The 20,593-nt window shown below is 50.6% G+C and overlaps 1 protein-coding gene and 1 long non-coding RNA gene across 4 annotated transcripts; one reads left to right on the top strand and one right to left on the bottom strand.

Moving 5' to 3' along the window:
- Positions 1-105: 105 nt before the first annotated feature.
- On the top strand, positions 106-16,986 carry SLC38A7 (solute carrier family 38 member 7). Of its 3 annotated transcripts, none has more exons than XM_082439494.1 (12): positions 106-4,126; positions 4,754-4,883; positions 5,994-6,415; positions 7,064-7,262; positions 7,495-7,639; positions 8,537-8,635; positions 9,266-9,323; positions 9,505-9,619; positions 10,979-11,126; positions 11,668-11,867; positions 12,718-12,772; positions 15,014-16,986. In XM_082439494.1, exons 3-12 carry the CDS (start codon positions 6,146-6,148, stop codon positions 15,114-15,116), a joined length of 1,392 nt encoding a protein of 463 aa, XP_082295620.1. In that variant the 5' UTR covers positions 106-4,126; positions 4,754-4,883; positions 5,994-6,145; the 3' UTR covers positions 15,117-16,986. The 3 variants fall into 3 exon arrangements, with proteins under 3 accessions (XP_082295620.1, XP_082295621.1, XP_082295622.1); XM_082439495.1 differs by lacking the exon at positions 15,014-16,986 and adding an exon at positions 12,987-13,888; XM_082439496.1 differs by lacking the exons at positions 106-4,126; positions 4,754-4,883; positions 5,994-6,415; positions 7,495-7,639 and having other exon boundaries at positions 7,193-7,262; positions 15,014-15,263.
- LOC309649488 lies at positions 9,044-11,703 on the bottom strand. Its single transcript, XR_014257143.1, has 2 exons — positions 11,577-11,703; positions 9,044-9,408 (listed from the first exon to the last, which is right to left on the bottom strand). It is a non-coding gene; the product is annotated as an uncharacterized lncRNA (long non-coding RNA).
- Positions 16,987-20,593: the final 3,607 nt, after the last annotated feature.

The following is a 20,593-nucleotide window of genomic DNA, read 5'->3' as shown; positions in this document are numbered from 1 at the left end:
GGTAGGAGTGGATATATATCCCTGGAATCTGGAATTGTGTCCAGATGACCATAAGCCAAGAGATGTTTTAGCTGTTTCGAATGTAAACCAAAGCCACATCTTTGTCGTGTCATTCCTCACGTCCAGTCCAACAATGCTGAAAATGTGGGTACAATCCTTTGGACCTTGGTGGACAAGTAAATGGAGTGCCTCAAAGGATCCTGTGGCTAGAGGCAGTGATGAGGAGATGGGGAGGGGAGGTGGCAACTTTGGTGTCTAGAGGAGTCAAGTAGGTAATATAAACGAACAGTGCATGTAAAGTAAAAAAGCGATGTGAACTGGGTGTGAGATGATTGTCAGTGACCATCCCGCATCCTCAGAGATGAGGCATAGTAGGGAAGTAAGTGACAGGTACTGTGAAAATGAAAGCCCAGGGTTGCAGGTCTTAAATTTTTCAAATAAAATGGAAATCCTGATTTTTATGGGAGGTCTATTGATGCTTAAAAGCTGGCAACTAATTTTTTTATTATTATTATTAATGATTTGCAAGCAAGATGCAAACAGTAGATCGCCAGTGTGCAGCCTCTACTATAAAGTCATATGCTCTGTCAGCAGACATCCCAAGGTTATTCTGTCACCTTCTGCTTAATGCCAGGAGCCATTCAAGATAGGACAGCTACTGGGCAGACAGGCAGTGGAGCAGGAGTCAGGCCCAGAGCCCAACCACAGTGTTTTGATTATTGCTGGGAGGGGAAAGCAGGCTCAACTTGTTCCTTCCCCCTTGCTGCTCCTCGCTCTCTGAGAGACACAGTACATGATGGGCTCACTCCTGCTCCTTGGCTCTCTGTGTTCCTATTGCTAATGGATACACCAAGGTGGTAAAAGGTCAAGTGAATGGACTGATTCACCGGATGTCTTTGGGAAACTATCTTAAATGGGGAAACAGTAAACATATTAGTCAGCTGCTCTGTAAAGGAGATGACTGCCTAGCTTAGAAGAAACTGCTTTAAGTCTCCCTATCTGGAGCCAAAATGATTGAAAGTTGGCTGCCAAGACCTCAGCTGGAAAAGGAACTTGACCACCCGACTGACCTTGTTATTTTTAAACGCATGTATTTCCAGCTCACCCTGGACCAAGTCCTATTCCTCACTGAAAAGTCGTGTAGGGTGTGAACCTGATGTTTTTCTCACAGTTCAGTCTGTTGGCCATCAACCTTTTCCTCATTTCCTACTAGGGTCTAAAATGTTCTTCCACTTGATGGAGGAGGTAGCTTGCCTGCCCAGAAAGAGTAGTCACACCTTGTTTCACCATCATTTGAGGTAGGATAGTTCCCAAATCTGGATTTTTTTTTTTTTTTAATATTAGTTCCCTGGCCGTACCTCTAGGCACTCTGACTCAATATGTCTCAGGTAAGCCTTGCGAATCTATTTTTTTAAATGAGAAAAAGAAAACTTTCTAGGTGATGCAGATACAGCTGACGCATGGGCCAGCCATTGGGTGCTATTAGAACAACTGCCTTAGGCTTACATCTAAACAGCCAAAGTCCAGCTCACTCAACCAACTTGAGAATTTTGTTTGAAACTTTTTTCCTTACTTCTAGGCTGTGGAAATTTTTTAAATTAATTTTTATTGGTGTATAGTTGATTGGAAAAAAATTTTAATATAAATTATTGGTTTATTTATATCTAATAACTGAAAGACCAACTTTTTCTTTTTTTAAATGACAGTCTTACAGAAAGGTTGAGAATAATATTGCAAATCACATAACTGATAAGGGATTTGTATTTGTATATAAAGAACTCTTACAACTTGACAATAAAAAGGGGGTCTGAATAGACACTTCTTCATAGAAGACATAGTAATGGCCAATAAGCACATGAAAAGATGCTAACATGAGTCATCAGGGAAATGCAACTCAAAACCACAATGAGAATCACTTCATACCCACTAGGATGGCTATAATCAGACAATAACAAGGGTTATCAGGGATATGGGGAAACTAGAACCCTTATACACTGTTGGTCAGAATGTAAAATGGTGCAGTTGCTTTAGAAAACAGTCTGGCAGGGCTTCTCTGGTGGCGCAGTGGTTAAGAATCCGCCTGCCAGTGCAGGAGACACGGGTTCCAGCCCTGGTCCAGGAAGATCCCACATGCCGCGGAGCAATTAAGCCTGTGAGCCACAACTACTGAGCCCGTGCTCTAGAGCCCGCGAACCACAACTACTGAGCCCGCATGCCACAACTACTGAAGCCTGTGCGCCTAGAGCCTGTGCTCCGCAGCAAGAGAAGCCACCACAATGAGAAGTCCATGCACTGCAACGAAGAGTAGCCCCCACTCACCGCAACTAGAGAAAGCCCGCACACAGCAACAAGACCCAACGCAGCCGAAAATAAATAAAATAAATAAATATATTTTTTTAAAAAAAGAAAACAGTCTGGCAATTTCTCAAAAGGTTAAACATAGAGTTACCATTTGACCCAGCAATTCTACTTCTAAATATATACCTAAAATAAATGAAAACGTGTGCACAAAAAAAGTGTACCTCAACATTCATTGTGGCATTATTCATAATAGCCAAAAAATGGAAACCACAAATGTCCAAACAACTGATGAATGAATAAACAAGATGTGATATAGCCGTACACATACATACATGTAATATTACTCGGCAATAAAAAGTAATAAAGTACTAATATATGCTTCAACATGGATGAACCTTGAAAACAGCTCATCCAGAGCACAAAGTAGATGAGTGGTTGCCAGGGGCCTGGGGGAGGGACGAATGGAGAGTGACTGCTAATGGTTACAGGGTTTTGGGGGGAGTGATAACAATGTTCTGATATTAGATAGTGGCAATGATTGCAAAACTCTGAATATACTAAAAACCACTGTATTGGGCACTGAAAGTATAAATTTTTTGGTAACATTCATAAATCTCAATAAAGCTGTTATTTATGTTTTAAAAAACCTGCAACAGCTCAGATGTCCTTCAAAAGTAATTAGTTGCACAAACTGCAGATACCATGGAATATTGTTACTCAGTAATAAATAAAACATAGACACACTGCATGAGTCTCTGGAAAATTATGCTGAGTAAAAATAGCCAATTCTAAAAAGTTGCAGACTGTATGATTCCATTTATATAACATTCTTTGAAATGACAAACTTTTAGAAATGGAGAACAGATTAGTGATTGCGAGGAGTTACAGAAGGGGGGCCTTGCTGGAGGGAGGTGAGTGTGGTTATAAAAGGGTAACAGGAGGGATCCTTGTGGTGATGGAAATGTTCAGAATCTTGAATGTGGTGTAAACCCTACACATGATTAAGTTGTATAGAACTAAATACACACCAAAAAATGACTATAAATATAACTGAGGAAATCTGAACATGATCAGTGGATTGTGTCAATGTCAGTATCCTGGTTGTGATATGGTACGATAGTTTTGCAAAATGTCACCATTGAGGGAAACTGGGTAAACAGTACACAGGACCTCATCAGCAAGGACCTTTGATGCATGGAGAGGACATAACATAGATGAAGACATTGGAATGCCAAAGATTATGTGACAGCTTGCAAGTGGCACACAGCCACAAACAGAAGCCAGGTCTCTGGACACCCATTCCTTCATTCAACAGGTATTTATTTATGTGAGTGACACCAATGCCTCAGATCCCCAATTGTAGAATCTAGGCCCTGGGGTTATAGTCATGAACAACCCTCAGGCCAGCCACAGCTCAAGGAGGTACAAATGACCCCTCGCTGTCCCTAGTGAAAAAGTCCAGGGTCATTGGCTGTGGGTGTGAATGTAAGAAGGGAGACAAAGTAGGATAATGAGGCCAAATAGCTCTGGCCCACAGCATCCGTACTGGCAAAGACACCAAACCGCCTAACGCTCTTGCTAGGAGGCAGGAGGTGTGGCTTGGCCAAGAGGCCAGGACTAAAGTAACAGAATAAACGGGCGGGCTGGGGGTCGACGCTGGTTTGGGGCAATGCGGTTGGGTTGAGGATTGGAGATCTGGTGTCCAAGACTAATGCCTGCCTAAAACTACAGCTCCCAGTGTACCCCGCGGTCCGCCCCAGCCCCGGCGGTCATGTGACCGCTGCTCACGTGCCTCCGCAGCCGGCCCGGGCTCCAAGCACCGCAGGTAAGTGAAAGGAGGTACAGGTTGGTGGAGGTGGAAACGTTAGGTCCCTGGGCCCCCAGGGCCACCACCGTGGCAGAGCCCTGCCCACTCCCTGCAGGGCTCTGCAGCCCGGTGTCCTCCGCCCCACACCCGTCTTCTGTCGGCCGGCCCGCCCTTGCCGCGCCTTAGCCCGGCCTGTCCCCACCTAGTCTCTACCTAATCAGTCCTAGGCCCGGATGGAGCACCGGAGCCCATCCCCAGTTTACCCTACAGCAACCCACTCTCCTCGCTTCAAGCCTGAGGATCGCCCCCACCCCCCGCCCTGGGTGCGCCCTGGCCTACCTTCCAATGCAGCCCACCCCTCGTATTTCTGGGATACAGCCCCAGGCTGGCCTGGGAACCTGCTCCGGTTGGGATCTGAGGGGCCTAGTGCAGTGGTTACAGCTCTGGGCTGAGCGTGTGGGCATCAGGGTTCTAGTTCTGGCTCTGCTGACGAGCTGCTGTGACAGTCTAGCCTCTTTCCCTCCGTGGGCCTGTTAACCTAACTGAGTTGCTGCTCCACTCCGTTAGTCAGAGCGCCTCGGTTCCCTTCACTCTGCTGACCCGCACAGAAACAGCTCAGACTCTTTCTCTGCTGACAAATTTTAGGTAGAGTTTGAGAAAGAAGACACTGGGGGCAGAGAGGGAAGTGAGGAGAATCAGATCCCAGATCTTTGGGGAGAAGGAGCTGTAAGGAGCAGCTGTCCCTCCACCAAAGCTGGAGGGGTGGAAAGAGCAGGTAAGCTGGGGACCATGGAGCAGAGTAGTTTGAGGGGAGGGGAGGCTGAGAGATGTCAGACCAATGCAGAGACCTCTGTGTCTGGGATGTGAGCAGGGTGGAGGACAAGGTCTCACGGCTCAAGTAGTGCTAACTTTGCAGGGCTCTCTCTGGAGCTACGCTGAAACTTGGGAAACCTAAACTGCCTCCACACTGCTCACTGCTTTGATTTTTTGCTGAGTTGTTGGCTGGGTGGCAGGTTGCACAAGAGGAAGAAGCCCTGTGGCATCTGACTGATCCTTCTGGACTTGGAGCCAGCAGGGAGACATTTCCCCTGGAGCTGTGTCCCTTGGTTGCATGCTTGGTGACAGATGTCTGAGAGCACCCAAACTCCCCCTTTTCTCTCTAATGAGTTTAAGGCTCCCAACTTCGTTCAGCCATCACAGGAGGAGCAATGGCAAGCATCTGACTACCCAAGAGGCCTTGCTAGCCATTCTAAACCCCCCAGTGTGCTGGGGGCATTGGAGGGGATGCCCCTGTGATGGGCAGTGGTTACGTCAGGCATGTGGGGAGAAAAGTAAGAATTGGCCTGAATTTTGAAGGGCTTTGAAAGCTCCACAGAATTTAGAGGTATGGAGGGAGGTATGCTGGGCTGTAAGAAACTGAAATACCCACAGTTCTGGGTGAGGATTGTTCTTGCGACCCTGTGGTGTAGAAACAAATTAGGAAGCCAGACAGATCTGGATCTAAATCCTGCTTTGCAACTTGCTACTATGTGACCCTGGATGAGTGATCTGATCTCTCTGAACCTTATGACCACTGTCATAAGGAATGAATGAGATAAGATATGTCCATGACACTCCTGCCCGATGCATGGCCTTTAGGGCTGACATATCAGTACCCCTCTCTTCTGTGTTTATGTCTTATTTACCTGATAGGTCTGTAGGCCTGAAGCAGGCAGGAATTACATCTGACACATTTCTGTCTCTGCCATCACACTGTGGCACCCAGTGCAGTGTTCTGCACAGAGGCACACCCGGGTTTGGATCTCAGCCATCTGATCTTGGGAAAGTTGTTTCACCTTTCTGTGTGTCTCTTGGGATAACAGTAGTACCTGCCTTTCCCATCTAGGTTGAGGAGAGCCAGAGCCCACAGGCCTCCTAGGGTAACAGCCCCAAACAGGCTGGTGGCACCCTCCAGCTGAACGTGTTCCCTCAGCGCCCCAGGGCATGTGGTCGTGAGACAGAACCCACAGACCCTGCAGGAACAGGACTCCCAGGGCCATGGCCCAGGTCAGCATCAACAGTGACCTTGGCGAGTGGGGCTTAAGCACAGACTCTGGGGAGCGTGCCCGTCTGCTGCAGAGTCCCTCTGTGGACATAGCCCCCAAGAGTGAGGGGGAGGCCCCTCCTGGGGGTCTGGGCAGAGGCACCACTTCCACACTTGGAGCCATCTTCATCGTTGTCAACGCCTGCCTGGGCGCAGGGCTGCTCAACTTCCCAGCAGCCTTCAGCACTGCCGGGGGAGTGGCAGCTGGCATCACGCTGCAGATGGTGAGTGAGCGGGCCTGGCGGGCAAAGGTGCAGTTCGAGTGGTGGGTCTGGGCTCTTCACCTCAAAAGGGAGGCTCTGGATCAGGAGTGGTCAGTTGGAGACACATGCTACCACTCTCCCCTCCGTCATACATGGCAGACATTACTAATCTATTCCAGCATTCTTTCCTTTGAGCCCAGATGAGACTTCAAAAGCCTTCCCAGCTATCAGGGAAGTTTGGACATCGACTGCATATTTAATAATTTCGTGGTTATGTTTAAAAAGCAGGCCCATACCTTAGAGCCGTGCTGAAATATTTACTGATGAAATGATATGATAGCTCGTATTTTCTTCAAAATAATCCAGAGTGGGAGAGGGAATAGATGAAACAAGATTGGCTGTGAATTGATGATTTTTGAATTTGAGTGATGGGTACACAGGGGTCCATTATACCATTCTGTCTACTTTTGCGTATGTTTGAAATTTTCCTCAAAACTTTTTGTTTTTAAAGAAAATCTCAACTCCAGTAATCTATTAAAATTGCCCTGCAAGGTAAGGCTAATTTGCCAGATGGGCATTGGGCATTGGGCCAGTAAGTGCTGAGCAAGACCAGGCTGCTCTTTGCTGCCAGGCCTTTCCCACACCCTCTTGCTCCGCCCCTGCCTGCAGGCCATGCTGGTTTTCATCATCAGTGGCCTCGTCATCCTGGCCTACTGCTCCCAGGCCAGCAATGAGAGGACCTACCAGGAGGTGGTGTGGGCTGTGTGTGGCAAGCTGACGGGCGTGCTGTGTGAGGTGGCCATTGCCACCTACACCTTCGGGACCTGCATCGCCTTCCTCATCATCATCGGGGACCAGCAGGACAAGAGTGAGGTCCCCCCTCAGTGCCTACCTCATCCCCCCCCCCAGCCCTGGGGGTCATGCGGTGGGCGGGAAAGAGCATGGAACACCTGCCCAAGGCCTGGCCTGGGCCCGGCATTCATCTGGGAATCCTCCCTCCTGGCTGCTGGGCCCATTAGACAGATGGAGGTCCCCGCAGAGGTGGAGGACCACACCCTGCAGTAGCCTGGCATCACGTTCCGTCCTTCCTCCCCGTGCAGTTATAGCTGTGATGGCAAAGGAGCCTGAGGGGGCCGGCGGCAGCCCCTGGTACACAGACCGCAAGTTCACCATCAGCCTCACTGCCTTCCTCTTCATCCTGCCCCTTTCCATCCCCAGGGAGATCGGCTTCCAGAAATATGCCAGGTTCGGAGGCCCCACCCCAGCCTGCGCTGGACAGAAGCTCTGATCACAGGCAGCTGGAGACCCAAGGGCTGCAGGGGAACCCCTCTCCTCCATGCCACCTCATCTCCTGGGGCAGCAAGAGTGGGCAAGGCAGGGTAGACCGGGGCTTGCAGGGGTTCCGGCATAAGACCTTCCTTTTGTGTCAGCAGCAAGGGAGACAGTGGCTCTTTGCATCAGTGAGAGATTCAGTTCCAAATGTCCTTGTCAAAGAAGGGATGGGTGATAATCATGTGTGAAGGCAGTCTCCTAGCCTGGGCCTTGTCTTTCCCATGGAGGATGGGATTCTTGATCATTTGAGATTGTCAGCCTGGCAGCATTTTCCATGCAGCTTGGTATGAAGGGAAGGGACTAGCTTCCTGGCTCAGAGTCTGAAAAGCTGTGGGATTCTAAGCTGTTTCCTGTGATCCTTTATCGAAGGGGTCACACTCAGTGTCTCCAAGGTTTCCTTTAATGTTGACTTCCCAGTATTTGTGCCTTCAACCCTCCAGCATCTCCTACTTCTCAAAGGCCCTGCTTGCACCTCTCGCCAAGTCTGGGCTGCTCTGATTGATGTGCTTCAGTCAGATGTGCTTTGAAGCCCAGCACCCTGCTGTGGTCTCTGAGCCATGGAGCTGAACCACCTCATTTCCTAATGGCCACAAGTGTCAGTCTGGTCCCCTCTTGGCTTCCTAAATGTGGCTTGTTTCTCTGAAACTTATTTCTCATGCATTTCTTGAGTCTTTGTTTGGGATAGTCTCCCAGTTGGTTCATTAGACACTTGTGGTCACTAAAGTTAAGGGTGGATGTCCCTGGGGATGGAATGAGAGAAAAGGCAGCTGGGGCTGGGGAGGAGGAAGTTTAATCTATCCTTCCTGGCAGCTTCCTGAGCGTTGTGGGCACCTGGTATGTCACTGCCATCATTATCATCAAATACATCTGGCCTGATAAAGAGATGACCCCAGCGGACATCCTGAACAGGTGGGTGAGGGCCCCCGGGAGACACATGGGGTAGAAGCTGCCACTCAGGAGATGCTGGGTCAGGCATCAGAAAGCCACACAGGTGCTCTTCCCAAGGCTCATTAGCTCATCGGGGCTTGACTCATTGGTCATTTTAGGAAGGAGGCAAGAGGTCCTGATCTCTTTTTACTGGAGAAAAGAGTGACAGCCGGAGATGAGGGAGACTTTGCCACTAACGTCAAACAGATGAGCCAATGTGAGACTAGGCCTCAGGTTATGGAAACTGCCAAGGTGGAATTGCACATTTGTTTCAACATGTGCTTATCTGTAATATCTGTATCTTCCATGTGAGGATGAATCAATTTTCTTAATTAAAAAAAAAGTTTCCTTTTTCGTGAAAGGAACAAATCAGAGAAGCAAAAGCCCAAGTGCAAGAGCCAAAAATTCTGGATTTTGGTCCCAGGAGGGCCTTCCAGAGCCCTAGTTTACTCACCTGTAAATGTGTCCTCTCCCAGTTCCCAGACTTCTGTGGGTTGAATGTGTGCATGCTGGCTGGTGGAGGCCGTGGGGGGCTGAATGAAGAGTAAGAGCATGGCAGCGCTTGGTGACTCTGAGGGGTTCCCAGGCAGCATCTTGTGTGTTTGTCCGCAGGCCAGCTTCCTGGATAGCCGTGTTCAATGCCATGCCCACCATCTGCTTCGGATTTCAGGTGCTAGTTGCAAGGTCCCTTTTGTCCCCTTAGCTCACTCCCCATCCTGGGATGGAATCCACGTTACAGGCAGGATGGGGGAGTCCTGGAAGGAAGGACGGAGTGGGGGCCCCAGGACTTGCCCCTTATCCTTGGGGGTGAGGTCACTTGCCCGCCATGACCCTGCCCTTCACCCTGACAGTGCCACGTGAGCAGTGTACCCGTCTTCAACAGCATGCGGCGGCCTGAGGTGAAGACCTGGGGTGGGGTGGTGACAGCCGCCATGGTCATAGCCCTCGCTGTCTACATGGGCACAGGTGAGTGCTCCCCTCCGAGGGCGGGGCTTAGAGGGCTCCCACTTTCCCTCTTTGTCCCCAAGTCATCTGGCCCAGGATTTCCTGGGGACAGCCCTGCACTCCCAACACGTCGAACACTTCTGTAGGCACTGGCTTGAACTTGGGCCACCCTGGGCCTCCTCCTGCCCAAATGAGAAAGATGTATGCATGCATTCATTCATCAGCTCTCAGTGGGTGCCTAGTAAGTCCCAGGAACTTTCTCAGCACTGGGGATGCCATGCAGATAGATAGACCCGGTCCTGCCCTCATGGAACTGACAGTCTAGTCGGAGAGAGAGTCTTCCAGGAGTAAGTCAGGAATCAGTAAGGAAATCTAGACAGTGGTGAGTGCCATGGTAACAGGGAAACAGGGAAGCTGTGAGTGGGACTGAGTGGGGTTGGCTTTGGTGGGTAGGTCACAGATGGCTCCTCTCTGAGGAGTTGGCAATTGGGGAAGCCCGAATCATGAGAAGGAGCTAGAATCTGAAGAGCTGGGGGAAAAGCATTCCAGACAGAGGAACCAGAAAACGCCAAGTCCCTGAGGCCGGGACAGAAGAAGGGCTGCATAGCCGGAGTGGAGCGAGCTGAGGGCGGGTGGCGGGCAGCACGGCCAGACAGGGAACACAGCCAGATCCCTGAGGACTGTTGGGAGGCAGAGAGGAAGCGTTTCAGCAGGGGTGTGGCTCGGGGACACACGGCTCTGGGTGTCGTGTAGAAAATGGTTTGGGTGAGAGAGCAGGACTGGGAGACTACAAACAATGGCCCTGTGGTTCCTTCCACAGATGGTTCTCAGGACCAGCACTGTTCTAGTTTCTGAAGACACAGACAGGAACAAGGGTGGCAAATAGGCAGAGTCCTGTTCTCCTGGGGCTCGTGTTCTGGTTGAGGGAGACAGACAATAAACAAGTAAAAATTTAAAAAAAAGTTCCAAGAGAGAGGAGTGCTCTGAAGAACACAACAGGGTGGTGTGAGGGAGTGCCTGGGGGCAGGGATTACTGTGGATGGGCTGGGCGGGGACGCATTCTCGGAGGAGGGGACAGTGGAGCTGAGACCTGAATGATGAGGAGATGGGCAGACAGAACGTTAATGCAGAAGCTCTGAGACAGGAACTGCTGGGTGAGTTCCAGATCCGAAAGGTGACCGTGTGGGGGTGGGAGACGTGAGAAGGCAGGGAGGGAGGCTTCTGATCCCAGCCTCGACACCCCTCTGAGCCTCAGTCTTAGCCTCCAGAGCTGTTCCGTCATCTCCCCATCTGCTGTTGGACCGAGCAGTGAACGGTCCATCACCCTAACCTAACCCTCCGAGGGTCGCCCGGACCCAGCCCTCTTGTCCCTGCCCTCAGGCATCTGTGGCTTCCTGACCTTTGGAGCTGCTGTGGACCCCGACGTGCTCCTGTCCTACCCGTCGGAGGACATGGCTGTGGCCGTCGCCCGCGCCTTCATCATCCTGAGCGTGCTGACCTCCTACCCCATCCTGCACTTCTGTGGGCGGTGAGTCCCCTCCCCACCCCGCCGGGGTGCTCTCTTTCACCAGGGCCCCTGAAAGCCCTTTGAACATGGGCCTTGTGTAGAGTCCATTTTATAGAAGGAGAACCGGAAGCCCAGAGCAAAGCGTCAGTGCCTAGCATGGTCCTGCAAGTACCCCCAGCCGGGTCTTTGGGGGCCCCCTTTGTCCCAGAGTCACCAGAACATTCTGTGAGTCCCCTGAGAACCTCTAGTCCAGATCCTTTCCTGAACACCCTGCTTTCTGGGCGCCCCAGACCCTCCCTCTCAGGAGGCTAGAAGGGTATGTTCCCATGGGTCGTGCTAGTCCTGGGCCAGGCGAGGCACTAAGCCCGTCACATTCACCATCCCGTCCGGTCCCCACGGCAACCCCGAGAAGAGGGCTGCTAGGCCCATTTCAAAGAAGAGGAAACTGAGGCTCAGGGCTTAGAGTCTTACCTGCAATCCACCCAGTCGGGGGTCTGGCCCCATGGCTGGAGGTGGGGAGCTGTTAGCAGGGGCGCCTCTGAGCCGCTCTCCGTGTGGGCAGGGCGGTGGTCGAAGGCCTGTGGCTGCGCTACCAGGGGATGCCGGTGGAGGAGGACGTGGGGCGGGAGCGGCGGCGGCGAGTACTGCAGACGCTGGTCTGGTTCCTGCTCACCCTGCTGCTGGCGCTCTTCATCCCTGACATCGGCAAGGTCATCTCGGTCATTGGAGGCCTGGCCGCCTGCTTCATCTTCGTCTTCCCAGGTGTGGACCCCTGGCATCCCTGCAGCACTCTCTCCCAGGGCCTCCTGGCCTGAGCTCGTCACCTCCCGGGGAGGATCATCACCAGCGTTTATTGCTCACCCACTTCAGGCTCTGGCATGTTTAAGCGTTATCTCCTGCAAAGAAGGTGTAGTTGTCATCTCCATTGTACTGGTGAGGAGGTGTGAGGATCAGAGAGGGTAACAAGCTTGCCTAGAGGTTAACAAACTCAACTAAAGAATAATAGAACCTTTTCAAACCCAAGTCTGTCTAGGTCCACAGCCTATACTCTTAACTCTTCATTCAAGTACCTGTTACTCCCCGACTAGCAGGGATCTGGCTGGGTCAGCCCATGACAGAGTAATTAGGGTCTGGTGGTGGCTCCCTGACACGGGTCGGGAGACCTGAGTTTCAGACACAGTCTGCCACCAGATCCCTGGGGAACTGTCCTATCTGCCCAGTCATGAGTTCTGCCTGTACCCAGCTTACTTCTCTCCAGGAGGCCACCTGGCAATCCCTTGCCACTTTGCTTGGAGCAGGGGGGCCACATCTGCTCAGAAGTGCACTGGGAAGGGCCCTGCAATGTAGACACCTCTGAGTCACCTCCCAGTGCTGCCCCTTTAGCTCTGGGGCTTGCATGCAGCCCAAGGGGTGCCTGGCAGGTGCTGGCCCCTCCTGGGAGACCAGATGCCAGGCCTCCAGCTGGGTGCAGAGTGGAGACAGAGGCGGAATGTGTGGAGGAGTAAACACAGGCCTTTCTCCACCCACCGCCACTGCCTCCTGGCAAAGGGGGAGGCTGGACTGCCGCGGGGGGGGCCCACCCAAGCTCTCGGGGCCACCTCTTCTCTTCTAGGGCTGTGCCTCATTCAAGCCAAACTCTCTGAGATGGAGGAAGTCAAGCCAGCCAGGTAAAGCAGGGCCCGGCCCGTGGTCCTCTCAGGGAGGTACTGGATGGGGGGTGGCCTTTAAATGGACAGGAGTCAGGAGACTTGTGTACTTTGAAAAACTTTTTAAAATACTTCTTTTAAAATGGGTAACATGTTAGTTGTAACAGTTCAAACACTACTGAGGATTATTTTTTTTTGAATTTTTGAATTTTATTTTATTTATTTTTTTATACAGCAGGTTCTTATTAGTTATCAACTACTGAGGATTTTAGAGAAAAAAGTGGAAGTCCCTCTTTCCCCACAGACCGCTCCCCACCTCTCCCTTCTCCTGAGAGAGCTCCATGAGATCAGCACAGCCTGTGTGCCCTTGTAGACTGTTTCTGTGTATGCATATGTGTCTGTGTACGCAAAGCTATGCATGTGTATACACAAACATGGGGTTTTGTGTCTGGTTAGGTTTTTTCAAAAATGGTTTCATGCCAGACACATTTTTCTGCTACTTGCTTTTTTCACTTAACCATGTATTTTGGAGATCATTCTATGTCCACACAAGAAGATCTACTGCTTCCTTTTTCCATGGCCGTAGAATATTTTGCTGTTTGAATGTGTCCTGAATGTGAACACACTTCTGCATGTACACCTTGGCACAGCTGTTCGAGGATCTCAGTAGCATCGATTCTTAGAAGGAAATTGCTCCACCGTAAGGCATGCTCATTTTTACTCTGGCACATGGGTTCAAATTACCCTCCAAAAAGGCACTACCGCTCAGAGTCCCAGAAGCAGTGAATGAAAGTGCCCTGTTCCCCACACCCCTGCCAGCACTGTATATAGCGGCCTTTTCAGTATTTGTTAGTCTAATGGATACAAAACACTACATTTTTTTAAAATTAACCATTTTTACCATTTTAAAGTGTTCAGTTCAGTGATATTAAGTGCATTCATATTTTTGTGTAACCATCACCACCATCTACCTCCAGAGCTTTTTCATCTTCCTAAACTGAAATTCTGTACCCACTGAACAATAATTCCCCATTCCCTCTCCCCTCGCCCATGCCCCTACCATTCTACTTTCTGTCTGTGTGAATTTGACTCCTCTAGGTACCTCATGTAACTGGAATTATACAGTATTTATCTTTTTGTACCTGGCTTCTTTCACTTAGCATAATGTCCTCAAGGTCCATCTACGTTGTAGCAGGTGTCAGAACATCCTTCCTTTTTAAGGCTGAATAATATTCCATTGTGTGTATAGGCCACATTTTGCAAAACATTACATTGTTTTAATACGTGCATGTCCCTGAATGGTAGAGAGGTTATGACCAGGTTGCATGCTTTTAAAAAAAATTATTGTGCAAGTAATACTCATTGGTTATAGAAAACTTTAAAAATACAGACAAGTCTAAGGAAGAAAATAATAATCACCTTTAATATCCAGATATAACCAGGGAATTTCCTGGTGGTCCAGAGGTTAGGACTCTGTGCTTTCACTGCTGAGGGCATGGGTTCAATCCCTGGTCAGGGAATTAAGATCCCACAAGCCAGGCGGGCAAAAAAAGGAAAAAAAAAAAGAAAGAAAGAAAGAAAAAATTCCAGTTATAACCCTGTAGCTATTTTTGACACATATCTTTGCAGATGTCTGCTTATTTATTTATTTATTTATTTAATGAAATGGATCACTCCATGTGACCTGCTTTTTCCTGACCATCTTTCCATCAGGAGATATGCATTCTTTTTTTTTTTAATATTTATTTATTTATTTGGCTGTGCCATGTCTTAGTTGCAGCACGTGGGATCTTCTATTATGGCATGTGGGATCTTTTAGTTGCAGCATGCAGGATCTTTAGTTGTGGCACGCGGGGGTCTTTAGTTGCAGCATGTGAACTCTTAGTTGCGGCATGTGGGATCTAGTTCCCTGATCAGGGATGGAATCCGGGCCCCCTACATTGGGAGCTCGGAGTCTTAGCCACTGGACCACCAGGGAAGTCCCAGGAGACATGCATTCTAATTCTGGTCCTGCCCTTGGTGTGCTGTGACCAGTCAATTAATCCCGTTAGGTCTTGGCCTCTTTACCCAGGTCTAGGGGTCATACACCCAGCCTCATAAACCGTTGTATGAAAGTCGTTGAGAAGTAGGAAGTGCTCTACCCACAGGAGAAGTGGTATAAGTAATTACAGTAATTAACTGATATATATGTATATATATGGAAGTCGGCAAAGTCACAAGTGGGTCGACTGACCAGGCCCTCTCTCACCCTCTGCTCTACAGCTGGTGGGCGATGGTCAGTTACGGAGTCCTCTTGGTCACCCTGGGAGCCTTCATCTTCGGCCAGACCACAGCCAACGCCATTTTTGTGGATCTCTTGGCATAACCACTGCCTCCCAGGGAATTCTTGGCCTTTGCCATTGGACCCTGGAACCCATCTCGTAGAGCTTCAGGACCACCCTGAGTCCGGCATCATTCCCCTCTACTGGTGGGATGACATCTGGACATCCTTTTCCAGGGACAGTTCTGGGGTGAAATCAGGCCCCACACCCCTGGACAGCTCAAACCCAGCTCCCTTCCTGCCCCTGCATCCTGGCAGTGCCATGGATGGTAGGAGAGGAGGTCTCGTGTCACAGAAGAACCTTCCCCCCTCTTCCACCTCTCAACTTCTCCATGCCTGGAAGCCATGGGTGAAGAGAGTCGGTAGGTCTTGGAAGGAACAACTCAGCCTGGCTTCCCTCTGGAGAAGGAGTGTGGACCAAGGGCTGCCATCCTCCACAGAGAAGCCTGCCCTGGGTAGGGGCTGTGCTCATTTCCCCGGGACTCAGTGCCTGCTCCAGTCTATCGGCAGCCCAGCCAGCAGTGGCTTCCTCCGGCAAGTTCCAAAGGTAGCACTGAAGTCATACAGGTGCGCCGAGGCAGGCAGACTGATGCCTTGTCCACTGCCTCCTGGGCCTGTGGTGAGCCTGAGAGCCCTCTTGCCCGTGGCTGGTTGACATTTCCCGAGCCTTTTGGGGCCTCACCCTGTCTTTTTACCCAGACCTGATGGTCCAGGCACCCCTCTGCTCCTCCATCCCCAGACATCACCAAGTCTGCTGTTTACAAACGGCGCCAGCCCAGCTCTGAGCCAGGGGCCAGGGGCCGTCCGGTGCCACGGTGCTGTGCGTGGTCCTCCCTTAACTTTCCCCCAGGCGGAGAGTGTGCTTTCCTCTCTCACATTCCTGATGGGTCCCTCTCTTCAGAGGCACAAGGGTGGGTGAGGGAGCATGCTGGGGACCCCATACAGGCTGGGCTGGTGAGGATCAAGGTGAACCTGTCTGGCATCTTCACTTTGAATGGCTGCTTCTCTTCTCCCTGCCCTGCACGTCCCCGCCTTCCCTGCCAACCCAGCCTGGTACCCTGGAGACAAGAAAGGCAGCTGAGTGGCCACTGACGGGGCAACATCTGAGTGTAGTCACGCCAGCCTAAAAGTTTCCCTTCCAGTGTGGATCTTGTCTGCTCCTGTCCCCCATCACCTCTTCACCACCACCCCATTCTTCTATGTAGCTCAGTCTCTCCTGTTCACATAAGTATGGGGGTGGGGGTGGACCAAACCCTCTCTCGTCCACTTCCTCAGCTCCACACGTCTACCAGGCCTGGCCTCGGAGGCCTGTCGGTCACACTGAGGTCACGCCTACGTTGTGCCCGGGGGGGGGTGAGGAAGGATATTTTCCCCTTTCATATTTTGAACACCTTGGCCACTCACTTAGGCCAACCCTAGGCACCGTATCAGGCCTCCTCTGCCTGGAACACCCAGCATTTTCCCTGGCCCCTCGTGCCTAAAACCTCTGAATGCAGTGGTGGGGTGAGAGGGATCCCTGCCCTCTGGGCCGTGAGACAGAAGAAGCAGAGCCTGGTTGGGGCCAAATAGGCTTCTGCTCAGACCCCCGGACTGGGTGACCTGCCTTTCCTCACGTTCCCTGGGGGCCAGACCCACGTGGCCGTTTTCTCAGTCTGCTGCACAGCACCAGGCCCTGCCAGTGCCCACCCCGGATACAGTTAGGAGGACGGCCCGTCATCAGCAGGGCTGCACTGCCTCCTAATGTTGGATTTCAGTGAGGAGTGGGGGGATGTAAGGGGAAAATGAGCTGGAATCTGGCCTAACCTCAGGAGCACCTTCCCCTGCCCTCTCTGCCAGGGCATTTTACTGTTTCTTTTCTACTTGTGCACATTCAGACCAGGGAGGATGGTTAATAAAAAGGGACTTGTGCTGCTGAGCTGCGTGGCCTGTGTCTGGTGCCAGGGACAGTCCAGGCCACTGACAGGAGGAAGACGGGCTGGAGTGGGAGTAGGGATTGGGGTGCGATAAGGCCGTTTGGCCTCACCGTCTGTGACCCCTTACTCGAGAATGGGCCCATCACGCTCCCTTTCCCAAGCCGGAAACCTGCAAGTGGTTCTTAACACTTCTCTCTCCTTCCACATCCCATCAGACTTTCCCCACTGACTTGGGACTCCGCCTTGGTCTGTCCTGCTGCCTCTACCTTGGCTCATGCCCTTCCTGTGTCTTCCCTGCACCACTGCAGCCTCAGATTAGCTTCTGTGTTGTATGTCCCTCCCTGACCTCAAGTTTTGGGGTGAGCTTCAAACCCCTGAGCATCCCCCCCGCTTTGTCCTTTCAGAGGCAGGTGTTGAGAGCAGGCCCTATTGTCCTGGTTATGGAGCCTGTCACTGTGCTCAGTGCTGGGGAGAAGACATTCAGCAAAACACACCAGCTCTGCTGTCAGTCTACTGGGGAAGACTGATGCTTAGCAAGTCATCACAAATATAAACATGCAAGTTGTGATAAATGCCAAGAAGGGAAAATACAGAATGTTATATTTGGGGGTCTGGGGAGTCAAGGAAGGTTTCCTGGAGGAATTGACATATGAGCTGGCCCCTGAGTGATGAGTAGAATGAACTAAGTGAAGAGAGGTGGGGAGACCTTTCCAGGCTGTGGGAAATGCATGTGCAAATGCCCTGTGATGGGAGGAACATGGTCATCTGAGGAACTGGAAAGTGGCCATTGTCGGTGAAGCATTACCTGGGTGTGGGAGAGCAGCAGAGGTGAGAGCAGAGCATTCTGGGATGGTCTGCAATGGCTCCCCCCTAGTCCTCAGAATAAAGTCGAACCAGCTCACCTTCTACCACACTCCCCATCCCTGTTCCGGTATTTTGCAAAGATCCCTCCCTCCTGGTGGAGGTGGGGACCCTCTCCAAGGAGGAAACATGTTGCAAGACTAGACAGGTGGGACAGCTTTGGGCCACGGTTCGCACCTGCCTAGTGGGCCAAGAGCTTGAGGTTTGGTTTCACTTTCTCTGAGTGAACAGAGGGAAGGAAAGGTTACATCTAGGCCACAGGCAAATGCACAGCCAAATTCATCCATTCAAGTCAAGACTTGTAAGCACTTAATCAATGTCTGTCTCCCCGTTAGACTGTAAGTTCCATGGAAGCAGGGTCACATCTCCCTTGTCCATCAGGTATCTTAGCCAGGGCCTGGCACATAGTCAGCAAGTGTTCAATAGTTGTTGAACGAATGAATGAATGAATATCAACTAACACTTGTTGATTTCTTACTTTGTGCCCGCACTTAACTTGCATCATTCACATTCGGTCTTCATGACAACTCTCTGCAAAAGTGAAAGCTGAGAGGTGTTACATAGTTTGCCCAGGGAGTAAAATTGGAGCCCTCTTGCCGTGCATGAATGAACAAGTGAGCAGAGGGCTCTGTCAGTCTGGTGATTTCTGACCCCGGAAGGCAAGCTCAGGAACCTCCAGCCCTCATGCTGGCACCAACATCAGATCCTAAAACCTTTGACTTACTGTCCCATCCAAACCATGTCAAGTGGTGGGATGCCTGCTGGCTGGTGGCTCTGGGCAAGTCGCTTCCCCTCTCTGCGCTTCTGTTTCCAGATCTCTAACATGGGACTGATCATCACTGACCTTATTTACCTCCCAGGATAAAGGAGAGCCAATGTCAAGAAAGTACATGAAAAAAATGACAGAAGTGCTTTATAACCAGAAATCCGCGTTTACAGAAGAAATGCGAAAACTCACGTTTCTCCTCAGGAGGACACAGGCAGAGGTTCCCCTGCCACTTCCTGGGAGTCAGGGTACTTCTCAATCTTTAATGTGCATACAAAATTTTTACCTCCTTAGGATACAAATTCTGATTCAGTAGATCTGGAGTGGGGCCTGCAGTCTGCGTTGTTAACGCTCCCAGCTTCGCCCATGCTTTGGTCCTTGGACTGCACTTTGAGTAGCAGGGGACTGGTGGACAGAGCAAAGGCTTTGGCTTCAGACAGACCTGGGTTGGATCTCAGCAGTGCCTCTTTACAGTGGGAACTCAGAAATTAGTTCACTTCTCTGAACCCCTCTCCTCAACTATAAAGTAGGAGTGATGGTGCCCATCTTACAGATGCAAATATTATAAATCCAAGGACAAATGGCGTAATATATGTGAAATGCCTGGCAGATAGCAGGAATTATGTTGGTCATTTCCCTGTACTGGAAGGAAGGGGTGGGGTGAGGGGGTAACTGCAGTTTCTTCCTTTAGTCAATAGAGGTCACCTCTGAATAATTTCGGCTTATGAAAGTGGGGAGCCTATGGCCTCAGAGGACAGTCCAGTCCTGAGTCATTAGGGTTCCTGGTGATCTGCTGCCTAGCACTTCTGAATGATGTCCCTATACTGGGGCAGGGCCACTTCTAGGTCATGGCCTCCAATCTGGTGGGGGAATCAGACCAATCAAATAACCACAGAAACTAACTGTGTAGGTACATGTGCTAGATGTAGATTCAATATTACAAATCCAGATTTGGTAATTCATTGCTGTGATACAATGAAAAATTTTTCCGTAGGTGTGGAGGAAGGCCAGAGACATTGTAGTCAGGAAGAAGGAAGAAGGCAGACACCCTGTCCCCCGAATTCTTTGTGTTTCCTGAGGGGGCAGTGGGGTGGGGAGGGGGGGAGGAATAGGCACAAGATGCCTATTTGGATATTCTTCCATTAAAAATGAAATTGATGTGTTTCCAGTCCAACATGTAAGAAGCTTGGAAGTGGCCACTCCATCCTAACAACAAGTAAAAAGTTGAACAAACCGAAAAGTCAGCTCTTCTTAGATATGTACAATAAGTCAGATTATAAGGCACACCTATAAGGCACACCACTGCCCCCAGAATTGGAGAGAGAGTCAGACAAATACAGAGCAGAAACCCACAAGCAGAAACCTCTGGGAGTCAGTGCCAGGGTAAGGAAACCTGAAATGTAATTGATGAATTGCTGGAGGCTCAGTGTGGACAAATCTGAGAAATAAAAACACCAAGGAAGGGCTTCCCTGGTGGCACAGTGGTTAAGAATCCACCTGCCAATGCAGGGGACACGGGTTCGATCCCTGGTCTGGGAAGATCCCACATGCCACGGAGCAACTAAGCCCGTGAGCCACAACTACTGAGCCTGCGTGCCACAACTACTGAAACCCGTGCGCCTAGAGCCAGTGCTCCGCAATGAGAAGCCACCACAGTGAGAAGCCCGCGCACCGCAATGAAGAGTAGCTCCCGCTCGCCGCAACTAGAGAAAGCCCGCGTGCAGCAATGAAGACCCAGTACAGCCAAAAAAAACCACCAAGGAACCCAGTCCTACTGGGGGAAGGGAGCATATACTTTGTGACTTTGTGGGTTTTACCTGAAGCTCTACCAGGTTCTCATAGTAAACATCAGAAAAAAATCCCTCATGTTTCCAGCAGAGGAGGGTAAAAGGAACCATTTTGAAATGTGCTAGAGCATTCTGTTCTTGTTAACAAGATATGCCCTCAGGAGACACTTAAAATTTAACCAGAGCCTAACCTAC

Source organism: Balaenoptera physalus (genome assembly GCF_965194825.1).
Source record: "Balaenoptera physalus genome assembly, chromosome: 19".
Taxonomy (NCBI): domain Eukaryota; kingdom Metazoa; phylum Chordata; class Mammalia; order Artiodactyla; family Balaenopteridae; genus Balaenoptera; species Balaenoptera physalus.
The sequence above is the reverse complement of the archived record's forward strand: the minus strand, read 5'-3'. Positions and strand labels throughout refer to the sequence as shown.

Excerpts from the sequence above, each read along its gene's own strand:
- SLC38A7 (XM_082439494.1), top strand. The coding sequence starts at position 6,146 with ATGGCCCAGGTCAGCATCAACAGTGACCTTGGCGAGTGGGGCTTAAGC. Across the intron at positions 7,263-7,494 it reads CGGGGACCAGCAGGACAAGA|TTATAGCTGTGATGGCAAAG; the intron begins GTGAGGTCCCCC and ends CTCCCCGTGCAG. Across the intron at positions 8,636-9,265 it reads CCAGCGGACATCCTGAACAG|GCCAGCTTCCTGGATAGCCG; the intron begins GTGGGTGAGGGC and ends GTTTGTCCGCAG.